The 19,434-nt window shown below is 49.5% G+C and overlaps 1 protein-coding gene across 3 annotated transcripts in view; it reads left to right on the forward strand.

Moving 5' to 3' along the window:
• The window catches only part of LOC133484360 (phospholipid-transporting ATPase ABCA1-like), a 35,393-nt gene that overhangs the window by 9,707 nt on the left and 6,252 nt on the right, over positions 1 to 19,434 (forward strand). For all 3 annotated transcript variants that reach the window (XR_009790383.1, XM_061786786.1, XM_061786784.1), the window contains exons 6-41: positions 1,615 to 1,736; positions 1,812 to 2,015; positions 3,694 to 3,783; positions 5,471 to 5,711; positions 6,714 to 6,853; positions 6,924 to 7,040; positions 7,166 to 7,360; positions 7,495 to 7,700; positions 7,861 to 8,037; positions 8,137 to 8,359; positions 10,314 to 10,535; positions 10,617 to 10,821; positions 11,671 to 11,784; positions 11,874 to 12,048; positions 12,122 to 12,253; positions 12,342 to 12,619; positions 13,222 to 13,442; positions 13,523 to 13,595; positions 13,698 to 13,948; positions 14,462 to 14,513; positions 14,594 to 14,731; positions 14,806 to 14,954; positions 15,028 to 15,152; positions 15,224 to 15,322; positions 15,392 to 15,581; positions 15,653 to 15,747; positions 15,830 to 15,862; positions 15,931 to 16,036; positions 16,230 to 16,304; positions 16,366 to 16,535; positions 16,614 to 16,791; positions 16,868 to 16,983; positions 17,544 to 17,688; positions 17,754 to 17,877; positions 17,954 to 18,083; positions 19,300 to 19,426. Coding sequence is in view for 2 of the 3 variants with exons in the window: in XM_061786786.1 (XP_061642770.1) it covers positions 1,615 to 1,736; positions 1,812 to 2,015; positions 3,694 to 3,783; positions 5,471 to 5,711; positions 6,714 to 6,853; positions 6,924 to 7,040; positions 7,166 to 7,360; positions 7,495 to 7,700; positions 7,861 to 8,037; positions 8,137 to 8,359; positions 10,314 to 10,535; positions 10,617 to 10,821; positions 11,671 to 11,784; positions 11,874 to 12,048; positions 12,122 to 12,253; positions 12,342 to 12,619; positions 13,222 to 13,442; positions 13,523 to 13,595; positions 13,698 to 13,948; positions 14,462 to 14,513; positions 14,594 to 14,731; positions 14,806 to 14,954; positions 15,028 to 15,152; positions 15,224 to 15,322; positions 15,392 to 15,581; positions 15,653 to 15,747; positions 15,830 to 15,862; positions 15,931 to 16,036; positions 16,230 to 16,304; positions 16,366 to 16,535; positions 16,614 to 16,791; positions 16,868 to 16,983; positions 17,544 to 17,688; positions 17,754 to 17,877; positions 17,954 to 18,083; positions 19,300 to 19,426 (5,438 nt within the window). In the remaining variant the exon portion in view is untranslated. The remainder of the gene's footprint in view (positions 1 to 1,614; positions 1,737 to 1,811; positions 2,016 to 3,693; positions 3,784 to 5,470; positions 5,712 to 6,713; positions 6,854 to 6,923; positions 7,041 to 7,165; positions 7,361 to 7,494; positions 7,701 to 7,860; positions 8,038 to 8,136; positions 8,360 to 10,313; positions 10,536 to 10,616; positions 10,822 to 11,670; positions 11,785 to 11,873; positions 12,049 to 12,121; positions 12,254 to 12,341; positions 12,620 to 13,221; positions 13,443 to 13,522; positions 13,596 to 13,697; positions 13,949 to 14,461; positions 14,514 to 14,593; positions 14,732 to 14,805; positions 14,955 to 15,027; positions 15,153 to 15,223; positions 15,323 to 15,391; positions 15,582 to 15,652; positions 15,748 to 15,829; positions 15,863 to 15,930; positions 16,037 to 16,229; positions 16,305 to 16,365; positions 16,536 to 16,613; positions 16,792 to 16,867; positions 16,984 to 17,543; positions 17,689 to 17,753; positions 17,878 to 17,953; positions 18,084 to 19,299; positions 19,427 to 19,434) is intronic.

Below are 19,434 nucleotides of genomic sequence, written 5' to 3' on the forward strand. Positions count from 1 at the left end.
TTTTTGTTGGAAACATCAGATTCATCGCTCACTTGAGAAAATAATCGACAGTTTATTCTATTATGAATGTAATTGTTAGTTTCAGCTAGAATTTGCACGATCAGGATTTCTGGGGCCGATCAGCGAGTTGAAAAAACAGATAACCGATCAACGATCCGATCACAAGATGGATGGATGGATGAATGTCTATTTAAATGACTTGTTCATTTACTGTATATACTTATGTAATTGCTCCAAAAATACTTACAATATTTACAATAAATAATGTATCTTTGTTCCTCTATTTATGCCAGTGAGGCATAGTGACAGACACAACAAATGAATGGTCTTCTATGAGATGGCAGGAAGTCGATACAGTAATGAATGTATCCACTTTTTGTGACATTTTGGTTTGTTGGTGTGCCGTGAGATTTTTCAATTGGAAAATATGTGCGCTGGCTCCATAAAGGTTGGAAATCAGATCGTGGATTCTAATCGGTCAGGTCAAACCAACATTACAACGTGACAGAAAGAATGGGTGCTGACTTACTGTCATTAAATGACTTCACTCACACCGAAACTTTAGAGCACGGTTCGACAGAACTCCTGCATGTTCGCTTACAACCGTTAGTGCTAGCACTAGCTTGCTAGGCCACATAACGTTTTGTTGGCTGCTTGCAAGCCGTATCGTATGAAAAGTACGTAAACATACCTCGAGCCTTAAACGAACGCCCTCAGTTGTCTTGTTGTCTGATCCGGCGTTACGTGTTGTCTGTCTCACACTCCCGACATGTTTTTTGAAAATAACTTTATTGGTGGTCAGGTATTTACGGTACTACGTCAAAAGACACGCGACAAGGCTAAAAAATAAACTCGCTTTTCGATTCGAATATACTGTACACGACGGCGACGTGGAGTCAATGTCTTTTATCGATCAGATCGGCAAATTATGACATTAAAGCCGAGCAGCATAAAATGCTAATTATCGGCCGATACCGATCAGACCGATCAGTGTAGTTTCAGCCCGACAGTGATCCTTAACACACATTGCGGTTCCCATGGTAGCAGGAGTTGTCACGGTAGTGGGAGGTTGCTTTGGTGGCAGGATGTTGCCTTAATTGCAGAAGCTGCCATGGTAAAGGAATGTTGCTATGGTAACTGGAGGTTGCGCAATACACTGTTGGCACAACAAGCTGCCTCTTTTTGTGACATGATCAAGATTCGACGTCCCAGAATAAGCCATCCCCTTGGAAACACAGTGACGCCGAGCGCGCTTTTGACTGATGTGAGCCGACGGGCGTCTCTGCTGGAAATGCCGCTGGCTCGTTTGACCGATCTCGTCGTGGCAAGTCAGCACGTTGGTCGGCCTGCGCCGACACACTTTCGACACCCCCGCCGGCCCTGCAAAACCTTTCGCAATCGCACACGTGCCTGTTTTTACTTGCAAGTCGAGACAAAGCCAGGGGAGGTGTGTGTGTGTGTGGTGGATTGTTTGAATTTAGTAGAGTTTATGAAAAAAGTAAACGGTCGCTGGTCCAGACATGTGACAACTTGAATATGTGACATCATCAAATAACCCCCACATCACCTGATGTGACTCGGGTGTGTGTGCGTGCGTGCGTGCGTGCATTTCAGGCTTCAAGTTGAAGCACTTCCTGCGGGATGAGGAGACTTTGTCCAGCTTCCTGTTGAGGAACGCCTCCTTGCCTGCGTTTGTCGTGGACCAGATCCTGGAGGCGGATGTGGACTTGGAAAAGGTCAACATCCCATAATCGATCGATCGATCGATCGATGAGTGACAAGCGTGACCAAAGGGAAACGCGTGTGTTCAGGTCCTCCTGAGAGGCTTCGGGGTCCGCCTGCGGGACGCGTGTCCTCGCAGGTCAGGGGGCCGAGGCGTGCGGGACTTCGTGGACATCGCGGACCCCCTGGCCGCCGTGATGGTGCAGGAAGTGGTGTGTCGCGCGCCGCTCGTGTGGCTCGACCAGGCCGAGCGCAACTTCCTGGACAACGTGGACTTCCTCAAACCCGTCCTGGTGAGACGGCCTGGAAAACCTCCCAAAGACACACACACACCTCAGTCAGCTCTCGTTCACCTGGAGGCGTGTGCGTGCGTGCGTGCGTGCGGGAGCTTGCAGGCGTGTCGGGGCGCGTCTCTTTTCTTTTCTTTTGTCGACGGTCTCACTTTGTGCTGCCCGAGGCTTCTTTTTTCCAACCCAGGAAACAGGAAGTGAGTGGCTGACGGAGCGTGTGAACCCGGACCGAGCGCCGCCGTCTCAAATGCTTGTTTCCATAGCAACGTGCCACAGCCAGCAAAACACTGACGGGAATCAAAAAGAAAAAAACTGGACTTTTCAGTTTTACGACCAGCCGGCACTTTATTTGTGTCCAAGTCGCACGAACAAAAAAAAACTAAAGAAATCCAAAGAGAGGCTGTGCTGGGGATCCCTCACTCGTGTCCACGATATTCACTTGTGGCCTTTGTAGTGACTTGCGTCCATTTTGTGGGAGGGGGTGGGGGGGGGGGGTGTCAGCTCTGCCAGGGGGGCTTCGCCAAGCGTCGATGCTCGAGGTCCACGTTTGAATTTTAAAAGGGACACCTGGGCCTTCAGTTATTGTAAGAATAAATTGATCATTCATTGTCATTTTTAAAAGTTATTAGTCAGAAGAAGTTAGGAATAATTTGTCAAATATTTCAGATAATTAGATAAATGAAAAAAATAATAATAATTGAATTAACCTGCTGTTAGGAAAAGAACGGTCAAAATGAAGGTAACAAATCTAACAGGACTGCGTATAATATAAATGCTCGGTGGGTCGTACGTGACCCCCCTGCCTGGGTTCGCCCCTATATAGTGCCCTAAATGCTTTGGGGGGGGGGGGGGGGGGGGGTTCAGAGTTGTCGTAGTCAACGCTACGGTGATGATAGTTGAATCGATGTCAACTAATCGATGACATCATTGATGTTTTTTGTCAGGCCCCCCTTCCCACTTGTTCAATCAACCGCATTCAGATACCTTCAAGGTACAGTCGGAATTTGGACGACTCTAACTCTCCAATTCTTGTAGCACAACTACAGGATCGCTACTTGCTACGGCATATATAAGAATACTATAAAGTTTCAAAAAAAAAATGAGGGATTGCTTTTGAATAATACATTTGAGCAAACCTTTACACACGGTGGCCATGTTGGTCTTAAGGGCGCCTTGTGGGAAGGCCCGAGGTTGCACCCCTAGGCCCGTAGATGGCAAATGTTCTGTATTTATAGCATTTCGATTGACAAAAAAGTAAATCTCATGAAAAACTGTTGAGAAATTAGCAAGTTTTGACTTTATGTTTCCTTTGAAGGGAACATTGCCCCCACCAACACGGCTGCCACGTAGTCGCGTCGATTAGCCGCGCTGCCGCAGCATGCTGGCGTAGCAAGTCTTGACATCTGTGGTAGAGAGAAGCAAACTTCTCGAGCAGCGCGTTATTTTATTTTCCAATAAAATAATTTTGTCTGTCTGTGGACTTTTCCAAGAAGGCCTTTGGTGAATTTGTGAGGTTTAAGGCCGCTCGTTATGTAGCGTTACGGACGTGCATAGCACTTGTGGATGTAAATGATTCACTCATTCCCTACTTCCGAATCACTCCAAAGGAATTTTCAGTGGACATTTTATGGAACCGCTATGTAAAAATATGCGTGCGCATGCTTGTCTGTTTGTGTCGCAGAGGGACGTCCGATCGGACCCCGAAGCCATCCAGGATGTTTCTATGGCAACCAACAAACTGCTGAACAGTCTTGGCTCCCTGGCCGTGGAGGTAAGACGCTCCCGGTGATATCACAGGAAGTGATGTCATCACACACGCATCACTCCGTGCCGCCGTCTTGACATGACGGCACGTCTTGTGAACTCAGCCCGTAGTCCTGATTGTCATTTGATATCGAAGGACGCGTACGACTAACACGCCGCAGGAAGTTGGATTCAGTTCAGAGGTCAGGAGTGTGTTTTGGAAGTGCACGTGAGCGTATGCACGTGAGTGTGCGTGTGGGTGGGTTCTGCCCGGAAAAAAAACTGTGACAAAAAGTCACGTTAGCCACTTCACGGTCAGGACACCCGACGTCTCAGCTGAACAAAGAAACAGAACCAACAAACACACACTGTGTGTGTGTGTGTGTGTGCGTGTGTGCGCGTGTGTCTCCGTCCACCGGCCGTCTCGGCCTCGTTGACTTGTGCAGTCCACGGAAACATCTGGTTGCAACACACATCTGTCTTCATAAACTCGTTGACTGCGGCGGACTATTCGTTAACTGGAAGATTAAGACATAATGACTTTATCTTGGCAAATTACAACCTTATTCTGGTAAAATGACGGTTTATTCCAGATTATGATGGGATGATCGGTCCACTTGCTCAAGTGTCTGGCCGTCAGTGGGTTAATAGCATTACAATACAGCCATACATCGTCTACAGCGCCTCCAGCGGGTCTCCTTTTGGGTCTCAACGTGTCCCATTGGGTCGGAAGATGTCACATTTTGTCCGTTGCGTCTCGCACACACGTCACCACGTTTGTGGGCGGGAGTGGAGCCCCTTTATTAAAAATGTGTCAATCTTGGGATGAATGAAGAGAAGTTGTCAAGTTTTTTAGCTTGATGCTGATGTGACTGAAGTTCCAGTTGTACAAAGTTGGAATCAGAATCTGAATCATCTTTTTTGGCCAAGTATGAATTTGCCCCTCTTGTCCGAAAGCAAACAAGCCCCGAAAGCAAAATAGACATTTAGGAAAGAAAAGATTGTAAGGGTACTAGTAATGTGGTAATACTGATTCATTGACAATTGTGCAACTGATCCATAGTCGTCAAGCAATTTCAAGTGTCCAGTAGTGTGGAAATGCATAGTTGACCCCCGCATCCTCGCGGTTCGGCACCGTTTTTTTTTTCTTTTTTAGGGAAACAACCCCGAAAATACTTAGTGTCAATTTATCTCCACTTATTCAATAATTTTGTGTGTTAAAATAAATAAATAAATAAGAAGTAAATGCAATTCTAATGGCCGACAGTTATCTGCGGATTTTCGCTATTCACAGTCCGGCCCGGTCCCTAGCCCCCGCCAATAGCGCCAGTCCACTGTACTGATCAAGAACCGTTATGCAAATAACACAGAGTGAATATGGTTATAATGTCATTTTGTAAGTCAATGATGGTCATAATTGGAAGTCGAGTGTTTAAGAAGTGAAAAGCTGTTGGGATGTCTGCTGGTTTTCGATAGCGCCCGCCTGAGGGAAGGAGCTGGAAAAGGTGTTGAGCAGGATGGGCAGGGTCCAAGAGAATTGTGCCTGCCTTTGTCTTTCAAGTCCTGGAGAGCGCGTAGGGGGCCACCGACGATCCTCTCGGCAGTCCTGACTGTCCGTGGCTTTTGTCTTTCGTGGTAGCGGCACTGAACCGGACCGTGATGGATGAACACGGGAGCGATTTCGTTTGTGTGACTTTGTGTGGCGTGTGCCGCAGCTGGCCGGCATGAAGAGCTGGATGGACCTGAGGAAGGAGATCATCTTCCTGACGCACAACGCCACGTCCTCGCCCAGTGCCATGTACCAGGCCGTGTCGCGTATCGCGTGCGGCCACCCGGAGGGCGGCGGCCTGCAGATCAAATCTCTCAACTGGTACGAGGACAGCAACTACAAGGCGCTCTTTGGGAACCACAACAGCAGCGAGGACGACGCCGCGCAGCACTACGACAACTCCTCCAGTCAGTGGGCAAACCGCTTCCTGTCTCCATCCCGTTGCTTCCTGCCCGCATCGCACCACTTCCTGTCGGTGTTGCGTTACTTCCTGTCTGCGTCGCGCCGCTTCCTCTGTGCATGGCGCTGCTTCCTTACCACATCACACCACTTCCTGTCTGCTTTAGCGCAGCTTCCTGTCTGCATTCCGCCGCTTTACGTCCGTGTCACCCCACTTCCTGTCTACATCGCGCCGATTCCGAGCTGCAAACCACTGCTTCCTGTCCTGACTCCGCTTTCTATATAGTCCCCATCACGGAGCCTCTTGTCCAGTCCGTACCGCGCCACTTCCCGTCTGCTTCATGTCGCTTCCTGGCTCGTCCGCATCGCGCCGGGTCGCTGTCCGAGGTGTTCGTCAAAGAGGTCATCTGCGTCGTCTTTTCACAAGTTGACTGACTTCCTGTGGAGGCCATCTTGGCGTGTTGTAAAAGTCAAACTCCGGTTCCTCTCGAACAGACATCTTGAAAACGGCCAGATGCAAGCTTCTCCTCACGCGGGTCGCGGGCGTGCTGGAGCTTATCCCAGCAATCCTCGGGCGAGAGGCGGGCTACACCCTGAACTGGTCGCCAGCCAATCGCAGGGCACAGAGAAACAAACAACCATTGGCGCACACATTCACACCTAGGGGCAATTAGAGTCGTCAATCAACCTACCGTGCATGTTTTTGGGATGTGGGAGGAAAGCGGAGTGCCCGGAGAAAAGCCACGCAGGCGCGGGGAGAACGTGCGAACTCCACACGGGCGGGGCCGGGATTTGAACCCCGGTCCTCTGAACTGTGAGGCAGGTGTGCTAACCAGTCGCCCAACGTGTCGATGTTTGATTTAATTTGTGGTCAAAATGTTTCATAGTGCGACATCCCATGTGAAAAATGGTGTGTGTGTCTGTGTGTGTGCGCGCGTGTGTGCGTACCTGCGTATGTGCGTGCCTGCCCGTGTGCCTACATGCATGCATGCATGCATGTACGTGTGCAGCTCCTTACTGCAACAGTCTGGTGAGGAACATGGATTCCAATCCCATGTCCAGGATGATATGGGAAGCTGTGAAGCCACTGCTGATGGGGAAAATCCTCTACACTCCCGACACTCCTGCCACACAGAGGGTCATCCGTGAGGTGATGATGTCACATCCTGCTTGCCCACCTCCAGTCTGCTGCACAACGTGTTTGTTTGCGGTGCCTTCAGGTGAACCGGACGTTCCAGGAGCTAGGCGTGTTCAGGGACTTGGAAGGAATGTGGAAGGAGATGAGACCCAAAGTTTGGAACTTCCTGGAGAACAGCGACCAGATGAACCTGATCCGGGTAACCCGTCGTTTTGACTTCATATTCCATCGAACGATGAAAACTGATTTGATGAACCTCATGATTCTTTTTCATTGGGTGGCGATGAAAGACGAGATAAGTCAAAGCACTTGTGTGCGTTCCAGTCCCTGCTGAAAATCAACGTGACCGCCAACTACTTCCACGCTCAATTGGCCGACACCGACTGGACCGTGGCCGACGTCTCCGACTTCCTGTCCAGGCACGCCGACCAGCGGCCACTGACGAGCGGGGCCCTCACCTGGAGAGACGTCTTCAACGAGACCGACCAGGCCGTCACCAGCATCTCCCGCTTCATGGAGGTGAGCTTCCGAACGCCGGTGACGAGCGTACGTAATAACACGTCGGCGACCAGTGAACGCTTGTGCCGACACCGTGAGCTCGGTCTTGACTTGAGACTGGCTTGTGAGGGTCACGTGACCATGACATGTTTCAGTGTGTGAATCTGGACAAACTGGAGCCCGTCTCGACTGAGGAGCGCATGATCAATGAGTCGATGGTTCTGCTGGAGGACAGGAAGTTCTGGGCCGGGATCGTCTTCCCAGATGTCGCCGCCAATGCCACAGAGCTTCCCCCCAACATGAGCTACAAAATCCGCATGGACATCGACAACGTGGAGCGGACTAATAAGATCAAAGACGCGTAAGGACACACGTGGGCTACTGTGAGAAGAACTCAAAAGTACATGTTTGTATTGAAGGGTGGGGTGTGATGCAAAGCGGCCGCTGAACCTCAATGAGATTTTGTTCAATCTGCTGCACCCGCACTGTTGAGAGACTGTGGCTTGCCTGGTTCTCTTCAGTTACTGGGACCCGGGTCCTCGCGCTGACCCTTTTGAAGACATGCGGTACATCTGGGGAGGGTTCTCCTACCTGCAAGATGTCATCGAGCACGCCCTTGTCCGAGTCATGACTGGCACCAAAGAGAAGATGGGTGTCTACATCCAGCAGATGCCGTACCCGTGCTACGTGGACGACATGTATGCCACAGTCACAGATAGTTGACGCTCGCAGGGCGCGAGAGAGTCCGCTCGCCGGAGAGTCGGGTCACTTGTCTTGTTCTTTCTTGGCATCCTCAGCTTCCTGCGGGTAATGAGCCGCTCCATGCCGCTCTTCATGACTCTGGCCTGGATGTTCTCCGTGTCCATCATTCTGAAGAGCGTGGTGTACGAGAAGGAGGCACGTCTGAAGGAGACCATGAGGATCATGGGATTAGACAACGGCATCCTGTGGTTCAGCTGGTTCATCAGCAGTCTGATTCCTCTGCTCATCAGCGCTGGACTCCTGGTGCTGATGCTCAAGGTCAGTTTATTAGTCAAGCTTTTTGTTTTGTGTGTTTTGTGAGCACATAAGATTCAAGTGTGCTTCCTCGAGTTTGTATGCTTGTTTGTGGTCTGGTTGATTGTTGTCCAGTTGCGGTTGACTTTTCGATCGGGGGTCAGGTTATCCGATTGATTGAGGTCTGATTGTACAAGCCCAATTCCAATGAAGTTGGGACATTGTGTTAAACATCAATAAAAACAGAATACAATGATTTGCAAATCGTGTTCGACCTATATTTCATTGAATACACTACAAAGACAAGACATTTAATGTTCAAACTGATCAACTTGATTGTTTTTCGCAAATAATTATGAACTTGGAATTTGATGGCTGCAACACGTTCCCGAAAAGCTGGGACAGGTGGCAAAAAAGACGGAGAAAGTTGAGGAATGCTCATCAAAGACCTGTTTGGAACATCCCACAGAGGTGAACAGGCTCATTGGGGACAGGCGGGTGCCGTGATTGGGTAGGAAAGGAGCTTCCCTGAATTGCTCGGTCATTCACAGGCAAAGATGGGGCGAGGTTCTCCGCTTTGTGAACAAGTGCGTGTGAAAATAGTCGAACAATTTAAGGACAATGTTCCTCAACGTACAATTGCAAGGAATTGAGGGATTTCATCATCTACGGTCCATGATATCATCAAAAGCTTCAGAGAATCTGAAGAAATCACTGCATGTAAGCGGCGAGGCCAAAAACCGTGACCTTCGATCCCTCAGACGGCATTGCATCAAAAACCGACATCGACGTGTAAAGGATATCACCACGTGGGCTCAGGAACGCTTCAGAAAACCAATGTCAGTAAATACAGTTGGGCGCTACATCCGTAAGTGCTACTTGAAACTCTACTATGCAAAGCAAAAGCCATTTATCAAGAGCACCCAGAAACGCCGCCGGCTTCTCTGGGCCCAAGCTCATCTAAGATGGACCGACGCAAAGTGGAAAAGTGTTCTGCGGTCCGACGAGTCCGCATTTCAAATTGTTTTGGGAAATTGTGGACGTCGTGTCCTCCGGGCCAAAGAGGAAAAGAACCATCCGGACTGTTATGGACGCATCTGTGACGGTATGGGGCTGTGTTAGTGCCAATGGCATGGGTAAGTTACACATGTGTGAAGGCACCATGAATGCTGAAAGGTACATACAGGTTTTGGAGAAATATGCTGCCATCCAAGCAACGTCTTTTTCACGGACGCCCCTGCTTATTTCAGCAAGACAATGCCAAACCACATTTCAACAGCGTGGCTTGGTCGTAGTAAAAGAGTGCGGGTACCCGACTGGACTGCCTCCCATTGAAAATGTGTGGCGCATTATGAAGCGTCAAATACGACAACGGAGACCCCGGCCGGACTGTTGAACGGCTGACGCTGTACATCGAGCGAGAATGGGAAAGAATTCCACCTGCAAAGCTCCAACAATGAGTGTCGTCAGTTCCCAAACGTTTCTTGAATGTTGTTCAAAGAAAAGGTGATGTAGCACAGTGGGAAACGTGAGCCTGTCTGCCCCAGCTTTTTGGGAACGTGTTGCGGCCATGAAATTCCAAGTTCATGATTATTTGCTAAAAAACAATAGTTTATCAGTTTGAACATTTAAATGTCTTGTCTTTGTCGTGTATTCAATGAAATATAGGTCGAACATGATTTGCTAATCATTGTATTCTGTTTTTATTTGTTGAACACAACGTACCAACTTCATTGGAATTGGGGTTATAGTTACCCGGTTGGTTGTGGTCTGGTTGTCTGATTGGTTGATTTTGGTCCAATTACGGTTTTATGGTTAATTGCTATCTGTTTGATTTTGGTCGGTTTTAGGCCTGATTTTCGGGTTGATTTTGGACTGGTTATCTAATTGATTGTGGCCCGTTTGTGGTCTTGCTGTCTGGATGATTGTGGTCTGTGTGACAATATTTCCCTCCCCAATCTGATTCTCTGGCCCTCAGAAAGGAAACTTGCTGCCGTACAGCGACACCGGTGTGGTCTTCCTCTTCCTGGCATCTTTTGCCGTGGTGACCATCATGCAGTGCTTTCTCCTCAGTACGTTATTTGCTCGAGCGAATTTGGCTGCTGCCTGTGGAGGAATCATCTACTTCACACTGTACTTGCCCTACGTACTCTGCGTGGCCTGGCAGGACCACATCGGGTTTGGCACCAAAGTCTTCGCAGTACGAACGCACAAGAGCGACAGTTTGTGAGATATGAAGTTACTATTTGACAGCTCAAGTCTGACCCCCTAACTCCTACAGAGCCTCCTGTCCCCTGTGGCTTTTGGGTTCGGCTGCGAGTACTTTGCTCTGTTTGAAGAGCAGGGCGTCGGCATCCAATGGAAGAACCTGGTGGGGAGTCCCCTGGAGGAAGACGACTTCAGCCTCCGTACTGCCATCATCATCATGTACTTTGACTCCTTCCTGTACGGGCTCCTCACCTGGTACATCGAAGCCGTCTTTCCAGGTGGGAGACCTCAGAGTGTGTAGTGAAACATTGTTTTCAAAAATTATACAGTGTGTGTACGTATGTATATGTATATGTGTATATGTATATGTATATATGTATATGTATATATGTATATGTATATATGTATATATATGTATATGTATATATATATATGTATATATATGTATATGTATATATATATATGTATGTATATATATGTATATATATATGTATATATGTATGTATATATATGTATGTATATATATATGTATGTATATATATATATATATATATATGTGTGTATATATGTATGTATATATATATATATGTATATATGTGTGTATGCATGTATATATGTATATATGTATATGTATATATGTATATGTATATGTATATATGTATATGTATGTATGTATATGTATATATATATATATGTATATATATATATGTATATGTATGTATATATATGTATATGTATGTATGTATATATATGTATATATATATATACGTATACATGTATATATATGTGTATATATATATGTATATATGTATGTATATATATATATGTATGTATATATATATATGTATGTATATATATATATGTGTGTATATATGTATGTATATATATATATATATATATATATATATATATATATATATGTATATATGTGTGTATGCATGTATATATGTATGTATGTATATATATATATATATATGTATATATGTATATATGTATATATGTATATATATGTATATATATATATATATATATATATATATATACATATATATATATATATATACACACACACACGAACGGGACTCTCGGTCCAGCATGTTAAGTCGTGACTTGTTTGTATGTCGCAGGTCAATACGGGATTCCTCGGCCGTGGTTCTTCCCCTTCACCAAGTCCTACTGGTTTGGAGACGAGGATAACAAGTCGAACAAAGTCCCTCTGAAACACAAAGGAAACCCCGGTGGTGAGAATGCAAAGACACGCCACAAATCTAAAAGATGACTGTGAGTTTTATCGTGAAAGGGTGTGGAGGACTAAATTGTGTGTGTCCAGCGGTGTGCATGGAAGAGGAACCAGCTCATCTTGACCCTGGCGTCTACATCGAGAATCTGGTGAAGGTTTACCGGCACGGAAGGAAGCTGGCGGTGGACGGACTGACGCTTGGCTTCTACGAGGGACAGATCACCTCCTTCCTGGGACATAATGGCGCAGGAAAGACCACCACCATGTAAGCCCAGACCACACGCAGAGACTATTTCAGGAATTGAAACGAGTACCGACTCAACTGCCCGTCACCGCAGGTCCATCCTCACCGGTCTGTTCCCACCCACCTCCGGTACCGCCTACATTCTGGGTCGAGACATCCGCACGGAGCTGAGCGCCATCCGGCAGAGTCTGGGTGTCTGCCCTCAACACAACGTCCTCTTCAGCATGTGAGCGCTCTTCCGGTCCCGCTCAGGTGCTTTCGAACTTTTACTGTTGGCCAGCGACAGTTAAGTGCATGTCGGGCGCCCCGCACAGGTTGACGGTGGAAGAGCACATCTGGTTCTACGCTCAACTCAAAGGCCTGTCGGAGGAGCAGGTGAAAGGCGAGATCGAGCAGATCCTCCACGACACTGGCCTGCCACACAAACGCAAGTCCAAGACCAGCACGTTGTCCGGCGGCATGCAGAGGAAGCTGTCTGTCGCTCTCGCCTTTGTCGGGGGTTCGAAGGTGGTAATCTTGGACGAGCCCACGGCCGGAGTCGATCCCTACGCTCGAAGAGGAATCTGGGATCTGCTGCTGAAGTACCGGCAGGGTGAGCTCGTCCCGGACTTTTACGTCAGTTCTTTCTTCTTGAGATGCGCTGTCTCGTTTTTGAGGTGTAGAAAGAATGAATAGTCACAAATAAGCAAGACCGTAGACAACACAAAGAAATAAAACAAGGCAACAACAACAAACATTTCAAATCAATCAAACAAAACAACGTTCTGTAAAGTCATATGAACTCGTAATGTTCACGTTCGTGTTCCTCGTTCATAGCAAACATGCACTTTGTTATATTCGAGGCTGTCAAGGTGTCGCGGGTTAGGGTTATATTTGTCAAGGACCCTCATTTCTTAGATCCAGCCATCCATTTTCCGTACCGCTTATCCTCACGCGGGTCGCGGGCGTGCTGAAGCCCATCCCAGCTATCTTCGGGCGAGAGGCGGGGTACACCCTGAACTCGCAGGGCACATAGAAACAAGCAACCATTCACACTCACACCTACGGGCAGTGTAGAGTCTTCAATCAACCAAGCACGCATGTTTTGGGGATGTGGGAGGAAAGCGGAGTGCCCGGAGAAAACCCACGCAGGCACGGGGAGAATATCAAGATAGAGCAGTCGTCCATCTTTTCTGAACCCTAACCCTAACTCAGGACGCACCATCATCCTGTCCACGCACCACATGGACGAGGCCGACATCCTCGGCGACCGCATCGCCATCATCTCGCACGGCAAGTTGTGCTGCGTCGGATCGTCGCTCTTCCTCAAAAACCAACTGGGGACGGGCTACTACCTGACCCTGGTCAAGAAGGACCCCGAACCCTCGCTCAGCTCCTACAGGAACTCGTCCAGCACCGTGTCCTTCACCAAGAAGGTCCCAGACCACCACGGTACTTTTGATTAAAAAGTCGCTCGACCGACAAGTCATCGGGACCCTGCCGGGTTCTATTGCAGGACGAGAGCGGTTCCGTCAGCAGCAGTGACGCCGGACTGGGCAGCGAACAGGAAAGCGATGCCGCCACCGTCGGTGAGCACCGTGTCGTCTTCTTCACCTTCTAAACTTTCTTCACTCTATTCACTTCCTTCACCTTGCTCCGGAACCACTTTCATCTCTGATCTGCATCCTTAGAAACCGGGAAGGCGGCATCGGCGTGCGACGTGCCCCTCCCGCCGGTGGATACGTCCCAGGTGTCGGGCCTGATCCTGCGCCACATCCCCGCCGCCCGCATGGTGGAGGACCTCGGACACGAGCTGACCTTCGTCCTGCCGTACTCGGCCGCCAAGGACGGAGCATTTGTGGAGCTTTTCAGGGAAATGGACGAAAAGCTGAGCGACTTGAACATCTCCAGTTACGGCGTGTCCGACACCACCTTGGAGGAGGTGGGTCGCTAATGCTCCCCAACACGAATACTTAAGCAGAGAGTACAATTCAAATTAGTGTCCTTCGAGAGAATGATCAATCAAAATCCAAACCTTCGTTGAGACCGAGGTCTCTTTTTCAAGGGCGATCTGGCCGAGAAGACGGCGCACCGTATGGAACGCAGTACAATTACAAACAGAAAACTTCCATCGATAGACTACCATCCACCCAGAATGGAGAAGAGTAAATACTGATCAGGGGTACAAAATGCAAGCGCAGCAAAACAATATCACAACACAACGAGGAGCATCATCAAAGTCCGTGTGCGAGTGGTCACGGCAGGAGCGACTGCTATCAAGAACTGCGGCAAAGAGTCCAGGAGTAAAATAGTAATACAATGGGAAAATGGGAAAATGGGATTCTCTTATTGGCCGCAGTCCGCACGGACGGACGGCACTTTGAAAACGCACCCAGGTGCTGGATCTGAGATTCGCGGAATTTCGATCATCGCAACATCTTTTTGGTTTCCACAGATTTTCCTGAAAGTGGCCGAAGATAACGGCGTGGACACAGACGTGCCCTCGGGTAACGTCCGATCTCCGACGCGCTCGACGCGTTCCTCGGTCCGACGGCTTAAACTCCGCCTCGTGTGTCGGTGTGTGTAGACGGCACGCTTCCCGTCCGGCGCCGACGACGGACTCATGCCTTCGGAGGAGGCGACCCTCAGAGTTGCCTGAGACCTTTGACGGACGAGCACGACGACGACGACGACGGCGGCGGCGACGCGTCCGACGTCGATCCCGGTATACGCGCGCACGTGATTACACGCGCACGTATGTTAACACGCACGCTGTTTGACGGATGCGTGGCGTTTCAGAGAGTCGTGAGACGGACCGGTTGAAGTGTGTCGGCGGGAAAGGGTCGGAGAAAGTGAGCGGCTGGAATCTGAGGAAACAACAATTTGTGGCGCTCATGTGGAAAAGATTTCTTTACGCCCGACGCTCCCGCAAAGGTTTCTTCGCCCAGGTCTCCCGTCGGCCGCACGGCATTTTTGTCACGAGCTCCGCATTCGCGATGACGTCGTTGTCGCGTCTCGCAGATCGTCCTTCCCGCCGTCTTCGTCTGCATCGCGCTCGTCTTCAGTCTCATCGTTCCTCCTTTCGGGAAATATCCCAATTTGGAGCTGCAGCCCTGGATGTACGAAGACCAAGTCACCTTCATCAGGTACTCCCGGCGTCTCGGCCAAATAGGAGAGCTTTGAAAATAGTGACGTTCGACTTGGCGTTGTGTGATAGTGACGACGCGCCAGGAGACGCCGCCATGCAGAAATTGCTGACTTCGCTTTTGGACCCGCCTGGACTGGGGACACGCTGCATGCTGGGACATCCCGTCCCGTAAGATGACCGTTCCTCTCTCCTCTTCTGGCCGGGTTCTCACAAGCGGCCTCCGCTTCTCCTCGCCAGCGACGGGCCGTGCACGATGGGCGACGATGACTGGAGCGTCCCGGAGGTCCCGGAGAGCGTCCGACGAATGTTCGTCTCTGGAAACTGGACCATGGAGGACCCGTCTCCCGCCTGCTCGTGCAGCTGCGACGGCAGGAAGAAGATGCTGCCCGAGTGCCCCGCCGGAGCCGGGGGAATGCCCCCGCCCGAGGTAACCGTGACGCTGTGACACCGATGACGTCATAGCGGGGGCGGCGTCAGCGACCTGCGCTTTGTGTTCAGATGAAGGTGAGTTCTACAGACATGCTGCAGAACCTGACCGGGAGAAACATCTCCGACTACCTTGTCAAGACCTACGCTCAAATCATCGGCAAGAGGTCGGGCACGATACGGAATACACGCAAAGTACACGCAGAGTGCACGAAATACACATCAACTTTAGGTTTGTGTCCTTCGCAGTTTGAAGAACAAAGTTTGGGTCAACGAGTTCAGGTGAGTTTGTGCGATCGGCGAGTATGTTTTCGATCGAAGAATTGATCATATGACCGACGGGCGGAAAGGTACGGAGGCTTCTCATTGGGCGCCAGGAGCACGCAGGTCCTCCCCCCGGCCGTCGAGATCGACGACGCCATCCGGCGCATCCGCAAAATCTTCGAACTGCAGAAGGTTCGGTTCCCCGAGTGATTATCGATGACTGTCGATGATCTTTCTTTGGTCACGACCGGTCTCTTTCAACTTAACGTATGTTCCTGTTTGGATTTCGACATGTCTTCGCGACGATACAACGGTGATCGTTAATATGCGAACGTGACTCCCAACCTCACGGCGATGAAACGTTTGCCTATTGATCATCGAACAGGGAGCTGCAGCCGATCGATTTCTCGACAATTTGTCGGCTTTCATCAACGGTTTGGACACCAAAAACAACGTCAAGGTGAGCGCACGCGCACGACCGACCGACCGACCGATCGATTGACTGTCGGCCGCCCGTCCAGATCTGGTTCAACAACAAAGGCTGGCACAGCATGGGCTCGTTCATGAACGTGATGAGCAACGCCATGGTGAGGGCCAACCTTCCTCCCGGGAAGGACGCCGGCCGCTTCGGCATCCGAGCCTTCAATCACCCGCTCAACCTGACCAAGGAGCAACTGTCCCAGGTGGCGCTGTGAGTCACACGCGCACACACGTACATGCGCGCGCACGTGTCGTCCGGCGCGTGAGCCTTTGCGCCGCCGCTCTCCAGGGTGACGACCTCGGTGGACGTGCTGGTGTCCATCTGCGTGATCTTCGCCATGTCCTTCGTTCCGGCCAGCTTTGTGGTTTTCCTCATCCAGGAGCGCGTCAGCAAAGCCAAGCACATGCACTTCATCAGCGGCGTGCACCCCCTCCTCTACTGGAGCGCCAACTTCATCTGGGACATGGTGCGACCGCGTGCCTGCGTGCCTGCGTCTGCCTGTGCGCGCGTGTCGGCTGACGCGTTGTGTTGCGTCTCCGCAGTGTAACTACGTCGTCCCGGCAACGCTGGTCATCATCATCTTCGTGTGTTTCCAACAAAAAGCTTACGTCTCCTCCACGAACCTTCCCGTGCTCGCTCTGCTCCTCCTGCTCTATGGGTACGCACACGCGCACGCACACGTGCAGATTTGGGTTCATTTGATCCCGATTTCATCCTGGGTCAAAAAGGGACCGACCGCCACTCGGGTTATCCGCTTGCATCAAATTAAAATAAGCCAACATTGTAGTTGCGTACTGTCTGCACATTATGAAACACACAGACCAAAGTTGCAAGTGGCGAAAGGAGAGCGTCGATACCAAAAGTAAAGTTACGTATATTGACGACAATGTGTCGGGCTACTGCAAAAATCAAATGGAACACAGACAGTGTTCAAGTTTGACCCTTGTCTAATTCATAATTGAATAGATTTACATGACTTCAAATTTGTAAAAGAAATCAAAACAAAACTGTGAACGAGAACATATAGAACTCTGGTTATTTGGGATCGAGTACAAGTGAAAGTTGAGTAAATCCAGATTGCTATTGACTAGATTTGTTGTGGAAAATAGCAAAATAGAAAAGACAAATGCATACCGCTCTGACATGCACCAGTACTAGAGACAACGCTACATCCACGTGCACACTCCTCCAACATACAGCGTGTGCGCGTGCGTGCAGGTGGTCGATCACCCCGCTGATGTACCCGGCGTCGTTCGCGTTCAGCATCCCCAGCACGGCCTACGTGGTCCTCACCAGCTGCAACATCCTCATCGGCATCAACGGGAGCATCTCCACCTTCGTGATGGAGCTCTTCGGAGACCACGTGAGCGCACGCGCACGCCGGACGACCGATGTCGCTAACGTGCTAACGTGCTAACGTGGCTTCAGGAGATCGGCGGCATCAACGACATCCTGAAAAACGTCCTCCTCATCTTCCCGCACTTCTGTTTGGGCCGAGGCCTCATCGACATGGTCAAGAACCAGGCCATGGCCGACGCCCTGCAGAGATTTGGTAACGCGCCCTCGCGTGCGCGCGCACACATCGGCGCCGTGTGCGACGTGACGTGTGCGTGTCTTGCGTGTTACAGGAGAGAACAAGCTACGGTCTCCTCTGGAGTGGGACATGGTGGGCAAGAATTTGTTTGCAATGGCGGTCGAGGGCGTCGTCTTCTTCATCGTCACCCTCCTCATACAGTCCAGATTCTGCGTCGAACCCAGGTGAGAAACGCACGCCGATGCACAAAATTGCATATTCGGTCCCAAAATGGGCCGAGTGCTTTCCTCACATCTTCATTTCATTTGTGTGAATGCGTGTGTGTGTTTTTCGTTTTCAAACTCGGTTAGTTACATTGTTTCTTTTCAAAAAGACTTTGTTTTACTTTAGTTTTTATTAGTTTTAGTTTTATTTTTATTTTTTTTTAAATAGAGGGTACTTCTGGCAGCACGGTGGACGACTGGTTGGTACATTTGCCTCACAGTTGTGAGGACCGGGGTTCAAATCCCGGCCCCGCCTGTGTGGCGTTTGCATGTTCTCCCCGTGCCCGCGTGGCTTTTCTCCGGGTTCTCCGCTTTCCTCCCACATCCCCAAAACATGCGTGCGAGGTTGATTGAAGACTCTAAATTGCCCGTAGGTGTGAAAGTGAGTGCGAATGGTTGTTTGTTTCTATGTGCCCTGCGATTGGCTGGCGACCGGTCGAGGGTGTACCCCGCCTCTCGCCCGAAGATAGCTGGGATAGGGTTCCGGCAGCCCGCGACCCGCGTGAGGAGAAGTGGTATGGAAAATGGGTGGATGGGGGGGTTTCTTGTGTGCGAGCTTAAAAACAGTACTGTGTCCTAAAAACTCCTTTACGAAACAAATCAAATGCAGGTCCTGTATGACAGTTCTCAGACTTTGAAGTTCAATAAGTCAACGCATAAAACTGCTTCTAAGGTTCAAGTAGATGCATCACAACCATTCATGAAACACATCCTTTATGTTTAACCTCTAAATATCATTGGAAACAAAAGGAAATTCAAACGCAGCCACGACACATCCTTTCCCTTTTCCTTTTCCCTTTCCTTTTCCTTTCTTTCCTTTTCCTTTCTTTCCTTTTCCTTTCTTTTCCTTTCCCTTTCCCTTTTCCTTTCCCTTTCCTTTCCTTCCTTTCCCTTTTCCTTTCCCTTTCCCTTTTCCTTTTCCTTTTCCTTTCCCTTTTCCTTTCCTTTCCGCCAAATTTGAAAGTGGAGTTGTGGCTGCTCTGTTTTCCCCTTGAAAAGGATTCCACACATAACTTTGCTATAATCCTAGTTAGCTTGAGTTAATTTTGTACATGTCAAACGTAGTGTCAATTGACTTTTTAATTTTATTTTTCTTTGACAAAAATGTTTTTTTAGTTGGAGTTATTTTGTTGTGTTTCACGAACCCCAATAACGTTGGCGTGCGCGCGTACGACAGGCCCATCGGTCGTGTGGCCAAACTGGGAGTTTTGGGAGACGAAGACGAGGACGTCGCTCGCGAGAGGCAGCGGATCGTACACGGACTCGGACCCGGACACATCCTGGAACTCCGACAACTCACCAAGGTCCGCCG

This window comes from Phyllopteryx taeniolatus, chromosome 10 (assembly GCF_024500385.1).
Source record: "Phyllopteryx taeniolatus isolate TA_2022b chromosome 10, UOR_Ptae_1.2, whole genome shotgun sequence".
Classification (NCBI taxonomy): Eukaryota; Metazoa; Chordata; class Actinopteri; order Syngnathiformes; family Syngnathidae; genus Phyllopteryx; species Phyllopteryx taeniolatus.